At 48.4% G+C, this 18,238-nt stretch overlaps 2 protein-coding genes across 2 annotated transcripts in view; both read left to right on the top strand.

Annotated features, from left to right (window-relative positions):
- Window positions 1-18,238, top strand: part of epsti1 (epithelial stromal interaction 1) — a 157,157-nt gene that overhangs the window by 76,736 nt on the left and 62,183 nt on the right. The gene's annotated exons all lie outside the window — the stretch shown is intronic.
- Window positions 1,370-2,554, top strand: LOC147107242 (maestro heat-like repeat-containing protein family member 1). The gene has a single exon (XM_086007378.1). It carries the CDS (start codon window positions 1,370-1,372, stop codon window positions 2,552-2,554), a length of 1,185 nt encoding a protein of 394 aa, XP_085863504.1.

Genomic DNA, 18,238 nt, shown 5'->3' with positions numbered 1-18,238 from the left:
ATGTACTCTGGCCATTCCTACTAAACTTCATGACTTTATCTCAATACACCAAAGGGCTAACAATGGTCTCCCAGTGTTTAACATGACTTGCAAAGAAGAAGCTGCAAGTGGGAGATGAGAAGTATTTCCTCCTTTATAAGCAAATTGCAAATCTCCCGAAACCTCAGGCACTGCTGACACGGCTTCTGATTCTAGCTTGTTGTCCCTATGAGGGAGAAGGTCGCGGTGCTGCTGCACTGAGGCTACTACAGGCCGTGAGCCTGAATATTCACACAGCAATAGTGAAGATGTGGGAGGAGGAGATTCCATTGTTAGTTAATAACTTGGTGGAGAGTTCTGAGAAGACCCTGCCCCAGCAAGAATGGGAGGAGAAACTGATCCTGCTTTTGTCCAAAACTCTGAGAACAATTGAGGACGAGCAGTGGACATGCCAGTTGATCGATGAAATAAACCAACAGATCACAATCTCCCACAGCTATCCACAACAGAAGGGGTTTCTATATAAATGTCTTGGGATGGTGCTACATCACTCGGGCAGCACGGACATACAGAAAGAGATTGAACAAATGCTACAGATTGCTCAGCACAGGGAGACCGTTGAGAGAGAGGGTGTAGCTGTTGGAATTGGTTTCTATTCTATCACTAACTTTGAAGCCACCTTCAGCAGCCTCGTGGATTATAATAACTTAAACCTCCTGAAGAAGTCCAGAACTTTCCTCCGTGTCCGTAAGGATGAGTCTGATCTTGAGGCGGATGATGCTAAGAGCACATTGGTTCTTAGTTATGGGTATCTGGCAATCAATGCTCCACCAGACCATTGTTTATCCTGAATAGAGAACCACATCCTGCCAGTGTTAAGTGACCAACTCAGCCAGCTTGGACAGGGGGTAAAGGAAGGATCCATGGACTTGACTCTGACCTTGAACCTGATAAAGACCGTGACTCTGATAGCCAGAGCAGTGCAGTCCAGCAGTCGGACATTCCCCTTGAATTTCAGCAGGAAAAGTGAGCTACTGAAGGACATGCAACAACTTATCGAGGCTGAGCCAACAGAGCTGCTGCAGACTCCGATTCGGCAGTTGGCAATGAATGCCTGCCTTCATCTTGTCCAACTGAACCCACGGTTAAATGAAGCTGATAACTGCCAGTTAATTCAAAGCTGCTTGAGGAGTATTTTCAGTTTGGTTCCTGTGGACCCCAAGCAGGCCCAGGACGGGACACCTGCTAACCCAGGAGGAGGAGAGACTCTTTACACGGAAAGTATGGCTGCTCTATACAGTCTCCTCAAAGAGGTGAACAAGTGAATTTGCCTTTTGACTTCATTCCTTGCTGTGAATTGGAGCTGTCAGAACATCGATCAGCAACACCAATGTGCAAAAGCCGAGAGCTTTGCCTGTCGTCAGTGAAGACTCTCAGGGCCTTGCTGAATCGAGCGCACAATGAAGTGGTTGTAGATTCCGTCCAGGAGAAGGGAGGCTGGGATTTGATGTTGGACCCACACACCTACCACAAGGGGATCGCTCTGCTCGCTCGAGCGATGAGCTTATTCAATGAGCACCAGTTGGTTGGGATTGTGCTGGATCTTGCCCCTGTCCTGTCAAATACACAGGAGGGTCAGAAAGCCACTGTGGCTGCCTTCTTTGCTGAACTTTTAAAATGTTCATTGACCTCCCACGCACGGCTCACTAACATCCTGGTGAATAGTTTGCTCACGGGTCTACTTGATTCGACTCTGGCTGTCAGGCTGCTCTGTGTTCGAGGCCTGGGGAATATTCTGATTGGAGTACCTGGAGTGATGGAGAGACACGCTTCAGACCTGTTGGCTGCAATGAGTAACGTACTGCAGAGCAAGGAGTACCACGAGGAGGAATTCATGACTGAAGTGACATCAACTCTCTCAAAGCTCTTGGACCAGCTGAGTGTCAATGCTATCAGACCCTTTTGTATTGATATCGCAAAAGGAATTCGATGTTGCTTTGAGTTCAATTCCGCTCAGGTTCGTGCTGCCGAATTTACTGTGTTTGGCACTTTGGCCACATGTGGACATGAACATTCAAGGGCTTCCTTTATGGACGAGATCCACCTGAACCTGGTCAGTTTGTTGCTACACCTGGATGAAGAGAGTGAGGAGGTCCAGAGGGCCTGTCTTTTAACATTGTGCTCGGTCGCCCCATATATCGGCTCACAGAGGGTTTGTGGAATAATTCAGGAGCATTCACGGGAAGGCAGCCTGAAGTATGAGGAATTTTTGAACGTCCTTTCCTTAGAGCTCATCAAAGATTTCCCCAGGAGGATCAACTCGTATGAAAAGTGCTGCAGGTCCTTCCTACACATGGGGCCTCGTCTCCGAGGGGATGCGGTCTTCTTATCAGTCGTCCTTTCTCAGATTCCACTGGAGCCTGCCCGGAGGAGGACATGGATCGAGAAACTCTGCTGTTTAAGGATCCAGCGTGGACGATCCAACTCAACTCGAAAGACTCACCGATCCTTCTCCACCTGTTTCAGCTTGTGCTGGGAGATTCTTGTTGTAAATATGTTTATTCATAATTTGTAAATATGTTTATTCTTAATTTTACCTCATTTATGATGAAATAAATAGCAATCCTGTTCTGACCAATGGAGTTCCCAGTGGACGGATTCAATGTTCAGCTCATCTGCCTTATTCACTAGACTCCTTGCATTGAAGTATATGCCATTAAGCACCGCCAAACCCCTTTGTTGTCGATTTTCTAATCTTTATTACCTCTGCCTTCCACACTCACTACTTTTCTGCCTTCCATTTCCAGCTTTGTTTCTCTCACTTCTGAATCTATTCTCAGGTTCTCATCCCCCTGCCAAGCTAGTTTAAACTATCCCCAACAGCACCAGCAAACTCCCCCGTGAGGATATTGGTCCCTGCCCTGTTACGGAGCAACCTGTCCGGCTTGTGCACATCCCACCTCCCCCAGACCCGGTCCCAATACCTCAGGAATCTAAAGCCCTCCCTCCTGCACCATCTCTCCAGCCATGCATTCATCTATTCTATCCTCCTAATCCTGTACTCACTAGCACGTGGCACTGGTAATCTGGAGATTACTGCCTTTGAGGTCCTGTTTATTCATCTCTTTCCTAGCTCCCTGAAATCTTGCTGCAGGACCTTATCCCTCGTTCTACCTATGTTGTTGGTACCGATATGGACCACGACCTCTGGCTGTTCACCCTCCCTCCTCAGAATGTCCTGCAGTCGCTCAGTGACATCCTTGACCTTGGCACCAGGGAAGCAACATACCATCCTGGAGTCCAGTCTGCGGCCACAGAAACGCCTGTCTGTTCCCCAAACTATTAAATCCCCTGTCACTAATGCTTTCTTGAAGTTCCTCCTACCCCCATGTACAGCTGAGCCACCCATGGTGCCATGGGCTTGGCTCTGGCTGTACTCCCCAGAGGAACCATTGCCCTCACCAGTATCTAGAACTGAATATCGGTTAGAGAGAGAGATGCACTCAGGGGATTCCTGCACTACCTGCCTAGTCCCCCTTGTCTGTCTGGCAGTCACCCATTCCCTCTCTGCCTGCAAGCTCGGAAGCTGTGAGATGTCCACCTCCTGAAACGTGCCTACATAGGATTACATAGGATATACGGCACAGAAACAAGCCATTCGGCCCAACCAGTCCATACTGGCATTTATGCTCCACTCGAGCCTCCTCCCGTCTTTCCTCATCTAAATCTATCAGCATAATACTGTAATTCAGTAAATATTGAAGCAAAATAATTATTTAATATTTCTGCCATCTCTCTCTCTATCCCCCTAATTATAGAGTCCCCTGTCACTACCACATTTCTAGTCTGCTCTTCCCCCTTGGACAGCCTTCTGAGCCACAGTGCCTTGGTCTCCAGTGTGGCTGTCCTCCCTGCAGTCTTTCTCCTTGTCCTCACTGGCAGTGAGTACATCGTACCTGTTGGACAGGACCAGTGTCTGCGGGACCTCCTTCTCAATCTCTCGTAGATCCCCGCTACCCAGCTCCCTAACACCCTCCCTTTCCTGAACCTGTGCTTTCCTCTGGGATGTTGACTGTATTGTGGATAAAACTGTCCAGAAATTCCTCCCCCTCCCTTATGTGTCGGAGTGTCTCCAACTCGCTCTCCAGCTCAATGACTTTGAGCCGGAGAGATTCGAGATGGAGACATCTCTTGCAGACGTGTTCGCTCGGGACAGTCTCGCTGTCCACAAACTCCCACATATTGCAGTCCAGACACACAACCTGCCCTGCCATATCTTAGTCTAACCTTATTTTATTTATTTAATTAGTTAAATTCTTATTCAACAACTATTTATAGTTATATTAATTAGTCTGGATTACTCCCGATGCCACGTGCTAGTGAGTATAGGAATAGGAGGATAGAGCAGATGAATGCGTGGCTAAAGAGTTGGTGCAGGAGGGAGGGCTTTAGTTTCCTGGATCACTGGGTCTGCTTCTGGGGAAGATGGGACCTGTACAAGTTGGACGGGTTACTCCTGAACCGAAACGGGACCAACATCCTTGCGGGGAGGTTTGCTAGTACTGTTGGGGGCGGGGGGGGGGGGGGCGCGTTTAAACTAACTTGGCAGGGGGATGGGATATGGAGTGGAGCTATAGTAGGGGGTGATGCACAGCCAAATTTAGAGGAAAAACAAGTCAGCCTGGAAGGCAGAGCAAATATGTAACGGCACAAGGGAGTATGGCAAGGCTGGATGGCATTTATTTTAATGCAAGGAGTCTTGCGAGTAAGGCAGATGAATTGAAGGTGTTGATGAACACATGGGAGTATAATATTGTTGCTATCACAGAGACATGGTTGAGGGAGGGGCAGGACTGGCAGCTCAATATTCCGGGGTATAGAATCTTCAGGCAAGACAGAGGGGGGTGTAAAAGAGGAGGGGGTGTCGCAATATTAATCAAGGAGTCAATTACTGCAGTAAGGAGGGATGATATCTTAGCAGGTTCCTCCAATGAGGCCATATGGGTAGAACTTAAAAACAAAAAGGGGGCAAGCACTTTGCTGGGAGTGTACTATAGGACCCCAAACAGTCAGGGGGAGATAGAGGAACAGATATGTAGGCAACTCTCTGAGAAGTGTAGAAATAATAGGGTAATAATAGTAGGGGATTTCAACTTTCCCAATATTAACTGGGATAGTCAGAGTGTGAAAGGCTTAGAGGGTGCGGAATTCTTAAAATGTATCCAGGAGAGCTTTTTGAGACAGCATGTAGAAAGTCCTACAAGAGAGGGGCCGGTACTGGACCTAATTCTAGGGAATGTAGCCGGGCAAGTGGTAGAAGTGTCAGTAGGAGAGCATTTTGGTGACAGTGACCATAATTCGGTGAGATTTAAGGTAGTCATGGAAAAGGACAAAGATGGACCGGAAATAAAGGTTCTAAATTGGGGGAAGGCCGATTTTAATTTGATAAGGCAGGATCTGGCCAAAGTGGACTGGGATCAGCTACTTGTAGGAAAATACACATCAGTGCAGTGGGAGTCTTTCAGAAAGGAAATAGAGAGAGTACAACGCCAACATGTTCCCGTAAAGGTCAAGGGTGGGACCAACAAACCCAGGGAACCCTGGATGTCAAGGAATATACAAGAATGGATTAGGAAGAAAAGGGAGGCTTTTGGCAGATACAAAGGACTAAAAACAGTGGAAGCCCTAGAGGAGTATAGAAAGTGCAGGGGGGTACTTAAAAAAAGAAATTAGGAGAGGGAAGAGGGGGCATGAAAAAACACTGGCGGGCAAAATAAAGGAAAATCCCAAGGTGTTTTATAAGTATATTAAGGGCAAGAAGATAACCAGGGAAAGAGTAGGGCCAATTAGGGACCAAAGTGGCAATCTGTGTGTAGAGCCGGAAGATGTAGGTGAGGTTTTAAATGGATATTTTGCGTCTGTGTTCACTATGGAGAAGGGTGATGTAGGCATAGAAATCAGGCAGGGGGATTGTGATATACTTGAACAAATTAGTATTGAGAGAGAGGAGGTTTTAGCAGGCTTAAAAGTGGATAAATCCCCAGGCCCAGACGAGATGTATCCCAGGCTGCCGTGTGAGGCAAGAGAGGAGATTGCAGGGGCTCTGACACAAATTTTCAGAACCTCTCTGGCCACAGGGGAGGTGCCAAAGGAATGGAGAACAGCTAACGTAGTACCATTATTCAAGAAGGGTAGTAGGGATAAACCAGGGAATTACAGGCCACTGAGCCTAACATCAGTGGTAGGGAAATTATTGGAAAAAATTCTGAGGGACAGAATTAGTCTCCACTTGGAGAGGCATGGATTAATCAAGGATAGTCAGCATGGCTTTGTCAGGGGGAGATCATGTCTAACCAATTTGATTGAATTTTTCGAGGGGGTAACTAGGTGTGTGGATGAGGGTAGTGCAGTCTACATGGACTTCAGTAAGGCTTTTGACAAAGTCCCGCATGGGAGACTGGTCAAGAAGGTAAGAGCCCATGGGATCCAGGGCAATTTGGCACATTGGATCCAAAATTGGCTTAGTGGCAGGAGGCAGAGGGTGATGGTCAAAGGTTGTTTTTGTGACTGGAAGCCTGTGTTCAGTAGTGTACCACAGGGATCGGTGCTGGGTCCTTTGCTGTTTGTAGTGTACATTAATGATTTAGATAGAGTTGGTGTAGGGGGGAGGGTTTTACTTTCCTGGATCACTGGGCCTGCTTCTGGGAAAGGTGGGACTTGTACAAGTCGGACGGGTTGCACCTGAACCAGAGCGGGACAAATATCCTTGCGGGGAGGTTTGCTAGCACTGTTGGGGGGGGTTTAAACTAACTTGGCAGGGGGATGGGATACAGAGGGGAGCTGAAATAGGGGGTGATGTGCTGCCAATTATAGAGAAAAAAACAAGTCAGCTTGGTAGACAGGGCAAATATATAAGGGCAAGGCTGGATGGCATCTATTTTAATGCAAGGAGTCTTGCAAATAAGGTGGATGAACTGAAGGTGTTGATAAACACATGGGAGTATGATATTGTTGCTATCACGGAGACATGGTTGAGGGAGGGGCAAGACTGGCAGCTCAATATTCCGGGGTACAGAATCTTCAGGCGAGACAGAGGGGGAGGTATAAGAGGAGGGGGTGTCGCGATATTAATTAAGGAGTCAATTACTGCAGTAAGGAGGGATGATATATTAGCAGGGTCCTCTAATGAGGCCATATGGGTGGAGCTTAAAAACAAAAAGGGGGCAAGCACTTTGCTGGGAGTGTACTATAGGCCTCCAAACAGTCAGGGGGAGATAGAGGAACAGATATGTAGGCAAATCTCAGAGAAATGTGCAAATAATAGGGTAATAATAATGGGGGATTTCAACTTCCCCAATATTAACTGGGATAGTCAGAGTGTGAAAGGCTCAGAGGGTGTAGAATTCTTAAAGTGCATCCAGGAGAGCTTTTTGAGCCAGCATGTAGAAAGTCCTACAAGAGAGGGGGCGGTACTGGACCTAATTCTAGGGAATGTGGCCGGCCAAGTGGAAAAAGTGCTAGTAGGTGAGCACTTTGGTGATAGTGACCATAATATGGTAAGATTTAAGGTGGTCATGGAAAAGGACAGGGATGGGCCGGAAATAAAGGTTCTAAATTGGGGGAAGGCCGATTTTAATAGGATAAGGCAGGATCTGGCCAAAATGGACTGGGATCAGCTACTTGTAGGAAAATCCGCATCGGAGCAATGGGAGGCTTTCAGAAGGGAGATTGAGATCATACAATGGCAACATGTTCCCGTAAAGGTCAAGAGTGGTTCCAAAAACCACAGGGAACCTTGGATGTCAGGGGATATACGAGAATGGATTAGGAAAAAAAGGAGGGCTTTTGGTAGATACAAAAGGCTAAAGACGGAGGAAGCCCTAGAGGAGTACAAAAAGTGCAGGGGGATACTTAAAAAAGAAATTAGGAGATCAAGGAGGGGCCATGAAATAACACTGGCGAGCAAAATAAAGGAAAATCCGAAGATGTTTTATAAGTATATTAAGGGTAAGAGGATAACTAGGGAAAAAATAGGGCCCATTAGGGACAAAAGTGGCAATCTGTGTGTGGAGCCAGAAGATGTAGGAGGGGTTCTAAATGAATTTTTTGCATCTGTTTTCACTATGGAGAAGGACGATGTAGACATAGAAATAGGGCGGGGGGACTGTGATATGCTCGAACATATTAACATCGAGAGGGAGGAGGTATTGGCGGTTTTAGCTGGCCTAAAAATGGATAAATCCCCAGGCCCGGATGAAATGTATCCCAGGCTGCTGTGTGAGGCAAAGGAAGAGATTGCGGGGGCTCTAACACATATATTCAGGACCTCTCTGGCCACAGGGGATGTGCCAGAGGACTGGAGAACCGCTAATGTAGTACCATTATTCAAGAAGGGTAGTAGGGAAAAACCGGGGAACTACAGGCCAGTGAGCCTAACATCAGTGGTAGGAAAATTATTGGAAAAAATTCTGAGGGACAAAATTTGTCTCCACTTGGAGAGGCAAGGATTAATCAGGGATAGTCAACATGGCTTTGTCAAGGGAAGATCATGTCTGACTAATTTGATTGAATTTTTTGAGGGGGTGACTAGGTGTGTGGATGAGGGTAACGCAGTGGATGTGGTATACATGGATTTCAGTAAGGCCTTCGATAAAGTCCCGCACAGGAGACTGGTCAAGAAGGTAAGAGCCCATGGAATCCAGGGTGCCTTGGCACATTGGATACAAAACTGGCTTAGTGGCAGAAGGCAGAGGGTGATGGTCGAAGGTTGTTTTTGTGACTGGAAGCCTGTGGCCAGTGGGGTACCACAGGGATCGGTGCTGGGTCCCTTGCTGTTTGTGGTCTACATTAATGACTTGGATATGAATGTAAAAGGTATGATCAGTAAGTTCGCGGATGATACAAAAATTGGTAGGGTGGTAAATAGCGAGGAGGGTAGCCTCAGTCTGCAGGACGATATAGATGGGTTGGTCAGATGGGCGGAACAGTGGCAAATGGAATTTAACCCGGAAAAGTGCGAGGTGATGCACTTTGGGGGGACTAACAAGGCAAGGGAATACACAATGAATGGAAAGACCCTAGGCAAGACGGAGGGTCAGAGGGATCTGGGTGTGCAAGTACACAGATCCCTGAAGGCGGCGGAACAGGTGGATAAGGTGGTAAAAAAGGCATATGGGATACTTGCCTTCATTAGCCGAGGCATTGAATATAAGAGCAAGGAGGTTATGATGAAGCTGTATAAAACACTGGTTAGGCCACAGCTGGAATACTGTGTGCAGTTCTGGTCGCCACACTACAGGAAGGATGTGATCGCGTTAGAGAGGGTGCAGAGGAGGTTCACCAGGATGTTACCAGGGCTGGAGCGCTTCAGCTATGAAGAGAGACTGGGCAGATTGGGTTTGTTTTCCTTGGAGCAGAGGAGGCTGAGGGGGGACATGATTGAGGTGTACAAAATTATGAGGGGCATAGATAGGATGGATGCTGAGGAGCTTTTTCCCTTAGTAGAGGGGTCAATAACTAGGGGGCATAGATTCAAGGTAAAGGGCGGGAGGTTTAGAGGGGATTTGAGAAAGAACTTTTTCACCCAGAGGGTGGTTGGAGTCTGGAACTCACTGCCTGAAAGGGTTGTGGAGGCAGAAACCCTCACAACATTTAAGAAGCATTTGGATGAGCACTTGAAATGCCATAGCATACAAGGCTATGGGCCAAATGCTGAAATATGGGATTAGATTAGACAGGGCTTGATGGCCGGCGCGGACACGATGGGCCGAAGGGCCTCTATCCGTGCTGTATTACTCTATGACTCTATGACTCTATATGAATGTAGGAGGTATGATCAGTAAGTTCGCAGATGACACAAAAATTGGTGGAGTGGTAAATAACGAGGAGGGAAGCCTCAGGCTACAGGACGATATAGACGGGTTGGTTAGATGGGCAGAACAGTGGCAAATAGAATTTAACCCTGAAAAGTGTGAGGTGATGCATTTTGGGAGGACTAACAAGGCAAGAGAATACACAATGAATGGTAGGACCCTAGGAAGGACAGAGGATCAGAGGGATCTTGGTGTGCATGTACATAGATCCCTGAAGGCAGCAGGACAGGTAGATAAGGTGGTTAAAAAGGCATATGGGATACTTGCCTTCATTAGCCGAGGCATAGAATATAAGAGCAGGGAGGTTATGATGGAGCTGCACAAAACGCTAGTTAGGCCACAGCTGGAATACTGCGTTCAATTCTGATCACCACACTATAGGAAGGATGTGATTGCACTGGAGAGGGTGCAGAGGAGATTCATCAGGATGTTACCTGGGCTGGAGCGCTTCAGCTTTGAAGAGAGACTGGACAGGCTGGGGTTGTTTTCCTTAGAGCAGAGAAGGCTGAGGGGGGGCCTGATTAAGGTGTACAAAATTATGAGGGGCATAGATAGGGTAGATAGCGGCACAGTGGTATACAGTAGGGAAAGAGTGGCCCTGGAAGTTCGCAACAGTGACTCCGGACCCCATGAAGTCTCATGGCTTCAGGTCAAGCATGGGCAAGGAAACCTCCTGCTGATTACCACCTACCGCCCTCCCTCAGCTGATGAATCAGTACTCCTCCATGTTGAACACCACTTTGAAGGAGCACTGAGAGTAGCACGGGCACAGAATGTACTCTGGGTGAGGGACTTCAATGTCCATCACCAAGAGTGGCTCGATCGCACCACTACTGACTGAGCTGGCCGAATCCTGAAGGATATATTAATGATCTAGACAAGGGAACTAGATGTAATATCTCCAAATTTGCAGACGACACAAAGCTGGGTGGGCATGTGTGCTGTGAGGAGGATGCCGATAAACTCCAGGATGATTTGGACAGGTTGGGTGATTGGGCAAAAGCATGGCAGATGCAATATAACGTGGATAAATGTGAGGTTATCCACTTCGGTGGCAAAAACAGGAAGGCAGATTATTATCTGAATGGCAATAGATTGGGAGAAGGGGAAGTGCAACGAGACCTGGGTGTCCTTGTGCACCAGTCGCTGAAGGTAAGCATGCAGGTGCAGCAGGCGGTTAAGAAGGCAAATGGCATGTTGGCCTTCGTAGCGAGAGGGTTTGAGTACAGGAACAAGGATGTCTTGCTGCAGTTATACAGGGCCTTGGTGAGACCACATCTTGAGTATTGTGTGCAGTTTTGGTCGCCTTATCTGAGGAAGGATGTTCTTGCCATGGACGGAGTTCAGCGAAGATTCACCAGGCTGATACCTGGGATGGCAGGAATGACGTATGAGGAGAGATTGGGTCGATTGGGCTTGTACTCGCTGGAGTTTAGAAGAATGAGAGGGGATCTCATTGAAACTTATAAAATTCTGACAGGACTGGACAGACTAGATGCAGGAAGGATGTTCCCGATGGTCGGGGAGTCCAGAACCAGGGGTCACGGTCTAAGGATAAGGGGTAGGCCATTTAGGACAGAAATGAGGAGGAATTTCTTCACCCAGAGAGTGGTGAACCTGTGGAATTCTCTACCACAGAAGGCAGTAGAGGCCAATACATTAAACATATTCAAGAAGGAGTTGGATATATTTCTTGAGGCTAAAGGGATCAAGGGGTATGGGGAGAAAGCAGGGACCGGGTACTGAATTTGGATGATCAGCCATGATCGCATTGAATGGCGGAGCAGGCTCGAGGGGCCGAATGGCCTACTCCTGCTCCTATCTTCTATGTTTCTATGTTTCTAAGACATATCTGTCAGTCTGGGCCTGTGACACAGATGCATCTGTCAATGACAGTATTGGTAGCAGTGACCACTGCACAGTCATTGTGGAGATGAAGACCTGTCTTCACACTGAGGACACCCTCCATCGTGTTGTGTGGCACTACCACCGTGCTAAATGGAATAGATTCAGAACAGATCTAGGAGCTCAAAACTGGGCATCCATGAGGCGCTGTGGGGCAGCAGCAGAATAGTATTCCACCACAATCTATAACCTCATGGCCCGGCATATCCCTCACTCTACCATTACCATCAAGCCAGGGGACCAACACTGGTTCAATAAGGAGTGTAGAAAAGCATGCCATTAGAGGCACCAGGCGTACCTAAAAATGAGGTGCCAACCTGGGGAAGCTGCAACACAGGACTACATGCATGCTAAAAAGTGGAAGCAGCATGCTATACACCGGGCTAAGCGATCCCACAATCAATGAATCAGATCAAAGCTCTGCAGTCCTGCCACATCCAGTCTTGAACAGTGGTGAACCATTAAGCAACTAACGGGAGGAGGAGGCTCCATGAATATCCCCATCCTCAATGATGGTGGAGCCCAGCACGTGAGTGCAAAAGACAAGGCTGAAGCGTTGCAACCAACTTCAGCCAGAAGAGCCGAGTGAATGATCCATATCAGCCTCCTCCTGAGGTCCCCACCACCACAGAAGCCAGTCTTCAGCCAATTCGATTCACTCCACGTGATATCAAGAAACGGCTGAGCGCACTGGATACAGCAAAGGCTCTGGGCCCCAACAACATCCCGACTGTCGTGTTGAAGACTTGTGCTCCAGAACTAGCCGCGCCTCTAGTCAAGCTGTTCCAGTACAGCTACAACACTGGCATCTATCTGACAATGTGGAAAACTGCCCAGGTATGTCCTGTCCACAAAAAGCAGGACAAATCCAATCCGGCCAATTACTGCCCCATTAGTCTACTCTCAATCATCAGCAAAGTGATGGAAGGTGTCATCGACAGTGCTATCAAGCGGCACTTACTCATCAATAACCTGCTCGCTGATGCCCAGGTGGGATTCCACCAAGACCACTCGGCTGCTGACCTCATTACAGCCTTGGTCCAAACATGGACAAAGGAGCTGAATTCCAGTGGTGAGGTGAGAGTGACTGCCCTTAACATCAAGGCAGCATTTGACCGAGTGTGGCGTCAAGGAGCCCTAGTAAAACTGAAGTCAATGGGAATCAGGGGAAAAATGCTTCACTGGCTGGAGTCATACCTAGCACAAAGGAAGATGGTTGTGGTGGTTGAAGGTCAATCATCACAGCCCCAGGACATCGCTACAGGAGTTCCTCAGGGCAATGTCCTAGGCCCAACCATCATCAATGACCTTCCCTCTAACATAAGGTCAGAAATGGGGATGTTCGCTGATGACTGCACACTGTTCAGTGCCATTCGCAACTCCTCAGATAATTAAGCAGTCCATGCCCAAATGGAACAAGACCTGGACGACGTTCAGACTTGCGCTGATAAGTGGCATGTAACATTCGTGCCACAGAAGTGCCAGGCAATGACTATCTCCAACAATGGTGTGGAGATGCCGGAGTTGGACTGGGGTGGACAAATGTAAGAAGTCACACAACACCAGGTTATAGTCCAACAGCTTTATTTGAAATCACAAGCTTTCGGAGCGCTGCTCCTTCTTCAGGTGAAGTGGAGAAATGCACAAAGACACAGCTTATATAGTCAGAGAATCATGTCAGATGTTTACAGGTAACCTTTCCAACTGCCATTTATCACACCTCGGCAGAGAGATAATCACAGCAGTCAAAGGTGTGAACGGTGTCCAAACCGGTCAGTCAGGGAAACATTACATCAAAGAACAATGAGGTGGGGTCACAAGGGGTCAAATATTGCAGATGCTGGGGTCTGTATGAAAAACAAAAAAACAGACAAAAAACATTTTTTTTGGCTGGAAATCACAGCAGGTCCGGCCGCATCTGTGTAGAGAGAACAAGCCAATGTCGACTCGAGTTTGGATGACCCTGCATCAGGTGGGGTTACATGTAGCGTGACATGAACCCAAGATCTCGGTTGAGGCCGTCCTCATGGGTGCGGAACTTGGCTATCAGTTTCTGCTCGACGATTTTGCGTTGTCGTGTGTCTCGAAGGCCACCTTGGAGAATGCTTACCCGAAGATCGGAGGCTGAATGTCCTTGACTGCTGAAGTGTTCCCCGACTGGGAGGGAACACTCCTGCCTGGTGATTGTTGCGCGGTGTCCGTTCATCCGTTGTCGCAGTGTCTGCATGGTCTCGCCGATGTACCATGCTCCGGGGCATCCTTTCCTGCAACGTATGAGGTAGACAACGTTGGCCGAGTCACATGAGTATGTACCATGTACCTGGTGGGTGGTGTCCTCACGTGTGATGATGGTATCTGTGTTGATGATCTGGCATGTCTTGCAGAGGTTGCTGTGGCAGGGTTGTGTGGTGTCGTGGTCGCTGTTCTCCTGAAAGCTGGGTAATTTGCTGCGAACGATGGTCTGTTTGAGGTTAGGCGGCTGTTTGAAAGCGAGTAGTGGAGGCGTGGGGATGGCCTTAGCGAGGTGTTCGTCGTCATCGATGACATGTTGAAGGCTGCGAAGAACATGGCGTAGTTTCTCCGCTCCGGGGAAGTACTGGACGACGAAGGGTACTCTGTTGGTTGTGTCCCGTGTCTGTCTTCTGAGGAGGTCTATGCGATTTTTCGCTGTGGCCCGTCGGAACTGTCGATCGACGAGTCGAGCGTCATATCCCGTTCTTACAAGGGCGTCTTTCAGTGTCTGTAGGTGTCCATCGCGTTCCTCCTCGTCTGAGCAGATCCTGTGTATTCGCAGGGCTTTGATATGTTGAAGGCATCCTGAAACCCATCGTACAGGGAACCCCCAGCTTCTGTCGCGACACTACAGACTTCTTACAGAAGCTCAGCACCCACGGACCAGTTGAACCAGGAACACTCCTCGCCACGATGGACGTCTCGGCACTCTACACCAGTATACACGATAACATCAACAAGTTCCATCCCACCATCAAACTCACCATGGACTACTCCTCAGAATCAGTCTCATTCCTGGACACACGAATCTCCATCAAAGACGGACACCTCAGCACTTCACTCTACCGCAAGCCCACGGACAACCTCACGATGCTTCACTTCTCCAGCTTCCACCCTAACCACATTAAAGAAGCCATCCCCTATGGACAAGCCCTGCGAATACACAGGATCTGCTCAGACGAGGAGGAACGCGATGGACACCTACAGACACTGAAAGACGCCCTTGTAAGAACGGGATATGATGCTCGACTCGTCGATCGACAGTTCCGACGGGCCACAGCGAAAAATCGCATAGACCTCCTCAGAAGACAAACACGGGACACAACCAACAGAGTACCCTTCGTCGTCCAGTACTTCCCCGGAGCGGAGAAACTACGCCATGTTCTTCGCAGCCTTCAACATGTCATCGATGACGACGAACACCTCGCTAAGGCCATCCCCACGCCTCCACTACTCGCTTTCAAACAGCCGCCTAACCTCAAACAGACCATCGTTCGCAGCAAATTACCCAGCTTTCAGGAGAACAGCGACCACGACACCACACAACCCTGCCACAGCAACCTCTGCAAGACATGCCAGATCATCAACACAGATACCATCATCACACGTGAGGACACCACCCACCAGGTACATGGTACATACTCATGTGACTCGGCCAACGTTGTCTACCTCATACGTTGCAGGAAAGGATGCCCCGGAGCATGGTACATCGGCGAGACCATGCAGACACTGCGACAACGGATGAACGGACACCGCGCAACAATCACCAGGCAGGAGTGTTCCCTCCCAGTCGGGGAACACTTCAGCAGTCAAGGACATTCAGCCTCCGATCTTCGGGTAAGCATTCTCCAAGGTGGCCTTCGAGACACACGACAACGCAAAATCGTCGAGCAGAAACTGATAGCCAAGTTCCGCACCCATGAGGACGGCCTCAACCGAGATCTTGGGTTCATGTCACGCTACATGTAACCCCACCTGATGCAGGGTCATCCAAACTCGAGTCGACATTGGCTTGTTCTCTCTACACAGATGCGGCCGGACCTGCTGTGATTTCCAGCCAAAAAAAATGTTTTTTGTCTGTTTTTTTGTTTTTCATACAGACCCCAGCATCTGCAATATTTGACCCCTTGTGACCCCACCTCATTGTTCTTTGATGTAATGTTTCCCTGACTGACCGGTTTGGACACCATTCACACCTTTGACTGCTGTGATTATCTCTCTGCCGAGGTGTGATAAATGGCAGCTGGAAAGGTTACCTGTAAACATCTGACATGATTCTCTGACTATATAAGCTGTGTCTTTGTGCATTTCTCCACTTCACCTGAAGAAGGAGCAGCGCTCCGAAAGCTTGTGATTTCAAATAAAGCTGTTGGACTATAACCTGGTGTTGTGTGACTTCTTACATATCTCCAACAAGCGAGAGTCTAACCACGGCCCCTGACATTCAACGGCATTACCATCGCTGAATCCCCCACCATCAACATCCTGGGGGGTCACCATTGACCAGAAACTTAATTGGACCGGCCACATAAATACTGTGGCAACAAGAGCAGGTCAGAGACTAGGTATTCTGCGGCGAGTGTCTCACCTCCTGACTCCTCAAAGCCTTTCCACCATCTACATGGCACAAGAAGCTCGACACCATCCAAGACAAAGCAGCCTGCTTGATTGGCACCCCATCCACCACCTTAAACATTCACTCCCTCCACCACCGGCGTACTGTGGCTGCAGTGTGTACCATCTACAAGATGCACTGCAGCAACTCGCCAAGGCTTCTTCAGCAGCACCTCCCAAACCCGCGACCTCTTCCACCTATAAGGACAAGGGCAGCAGGCGCATGGGAACACCACCACCTCCAAGTTCCCCACCATCCTGACTTAGAAGTATATCGCCATTCCTTCATCGTCGCTGGGTCAAAATCCTGGAGCTCCTTCCCTAACAGCACTGTGGGAGTACCTTCACCACACGGACTGCAGCGGTTCAAGAAGGCAGCTTTACAGTCAATGAAGTACTTTTAAAGTGTAGTCACTGTTGTAATGTGGGAAACGCAGCAGCCAATTTGCACACAGCAGCTCGCACAAACAGCAATGTGATAATGACCAGATAATCTGTTTTTGTTATGTTGGTTGAGGGATAAATATTGGCCAGGACACCGGGGATAACTCCACTGCTCTTCTTCGAAGTAGTGCCACAGGATCTTTTACATCCATCTGAGAGGGCAGACAGGGCCTCGGTTTAACATCGCACCTGAAAGACGGCACTTCCGACAATGCAGCGCTCCCTCAGCACTGCACTGGAGTGTTGGCCTAGAGTTATATGTTCAAGTCCCTGGAGTGGGACTTGAACCCACAACCTTCTGACTCAGAGGCGAGGGTGCTGCCAACTGAGCCACAGCTGACACAGTAACTGGGAGGATTGATGAAGGGAATGCAATGGATGTTGTCTACATGGATTTTCGGAAGGCGTTTGACAAAATACCACATAGAAGGCTGATTAACAAAATTGAGGCTCATGGATTAGGTGGGTCAGTGGCAGCTTGGATAAGGAATTGGCTTAAGGACAGAAAACAGCGAGTTGTGGTAAATGGCTGTTTTTCAGACTGGAGGATGGTAGACAGTGGTGTTCCCCAACGGTCAGTGCTGGGGCCACTGCTTTTTTTTATGTATATAAATGACCTGGATATTGGAATACAGAGTAGAATTTCAAAATTTGCAGATGACACCAAACTTGGAGGTGTGGCAAACAGTGAGGAGGATACCAATCGACTGCAACAGGACATAGAAAGGCTAGCAGAATGGGCAGACAAGTGGCAGATGGAATTTAATACAGAGAAGTGTGAGGTGATGCATTTTGGCAGAAGGAACAGGGAGAGGCAATATACACTTAATGGCACAGTTTTAAAGAGTGTGCAGGGACAGAGGGACCTGGGAGTTAATGTGCATAGGTCCCTGAAGGTGACAGGACATATTGAGAGAGTGGTTAGCAAAGCATATGGGATAATGGGCTTCATAAATAGAGGTATTGAGTACAAAAGTAGAGACGTTATGCTGAACCTTTATAAAGCGCTGGTTAGGCCACAACTGGAGTATTGCGTCCGGTTCTAGTCACCACACTTCAGGAAGGATGTGAAGGCCCTTGAGAGGGTGCAGAGGAGATTTACCAGAATGGTTCCGGGGATGGGGGATCTTAGCTACAAGGACAGGTTGGAGAAGCTGGATTTGTTTTCATTAGAGCAAAGGAGGTTGCGGGGTGATTGGATAAGAGGTGTACAAGATTATGATAGGCTAGACGGGGAAAGGCTGTTCCCACTAATTGATGGTACAAGGACTAGGGGACACAGTTTTAAGGTTTTGGGCAAGAGATACAGGGAGATGTGAGGGAAAACTTTTTTACGCAGCGAGTGGTGATGACCTGGAATTCGCTGCTGACGAAAGTGGTGGAAGCGGATGTTATGTATTGTGTGTTCTCCT

The sequence above is a fragment of the Somniosus microcephalus genome, chromosome 14 (assembly GCF_052327205.1).
Source record: "Somniosus microcephalus isolate GS21.2 chromosome 14, FLI_Smic_1.0, whole genome shotgun sequence".
Classification (NCBI taxonomy): domain Eukaryota; kingdom Metazoa; phylum Chordata; class Chondrichthyes; order Squaliformes; family Somniosidae; genus Somniosus; species Somniosus microcephalus.
Note: the sequence above shows the minus strand (reverse complement) of the source record. Positions and strands in the feature narration are given on the sequence as shown.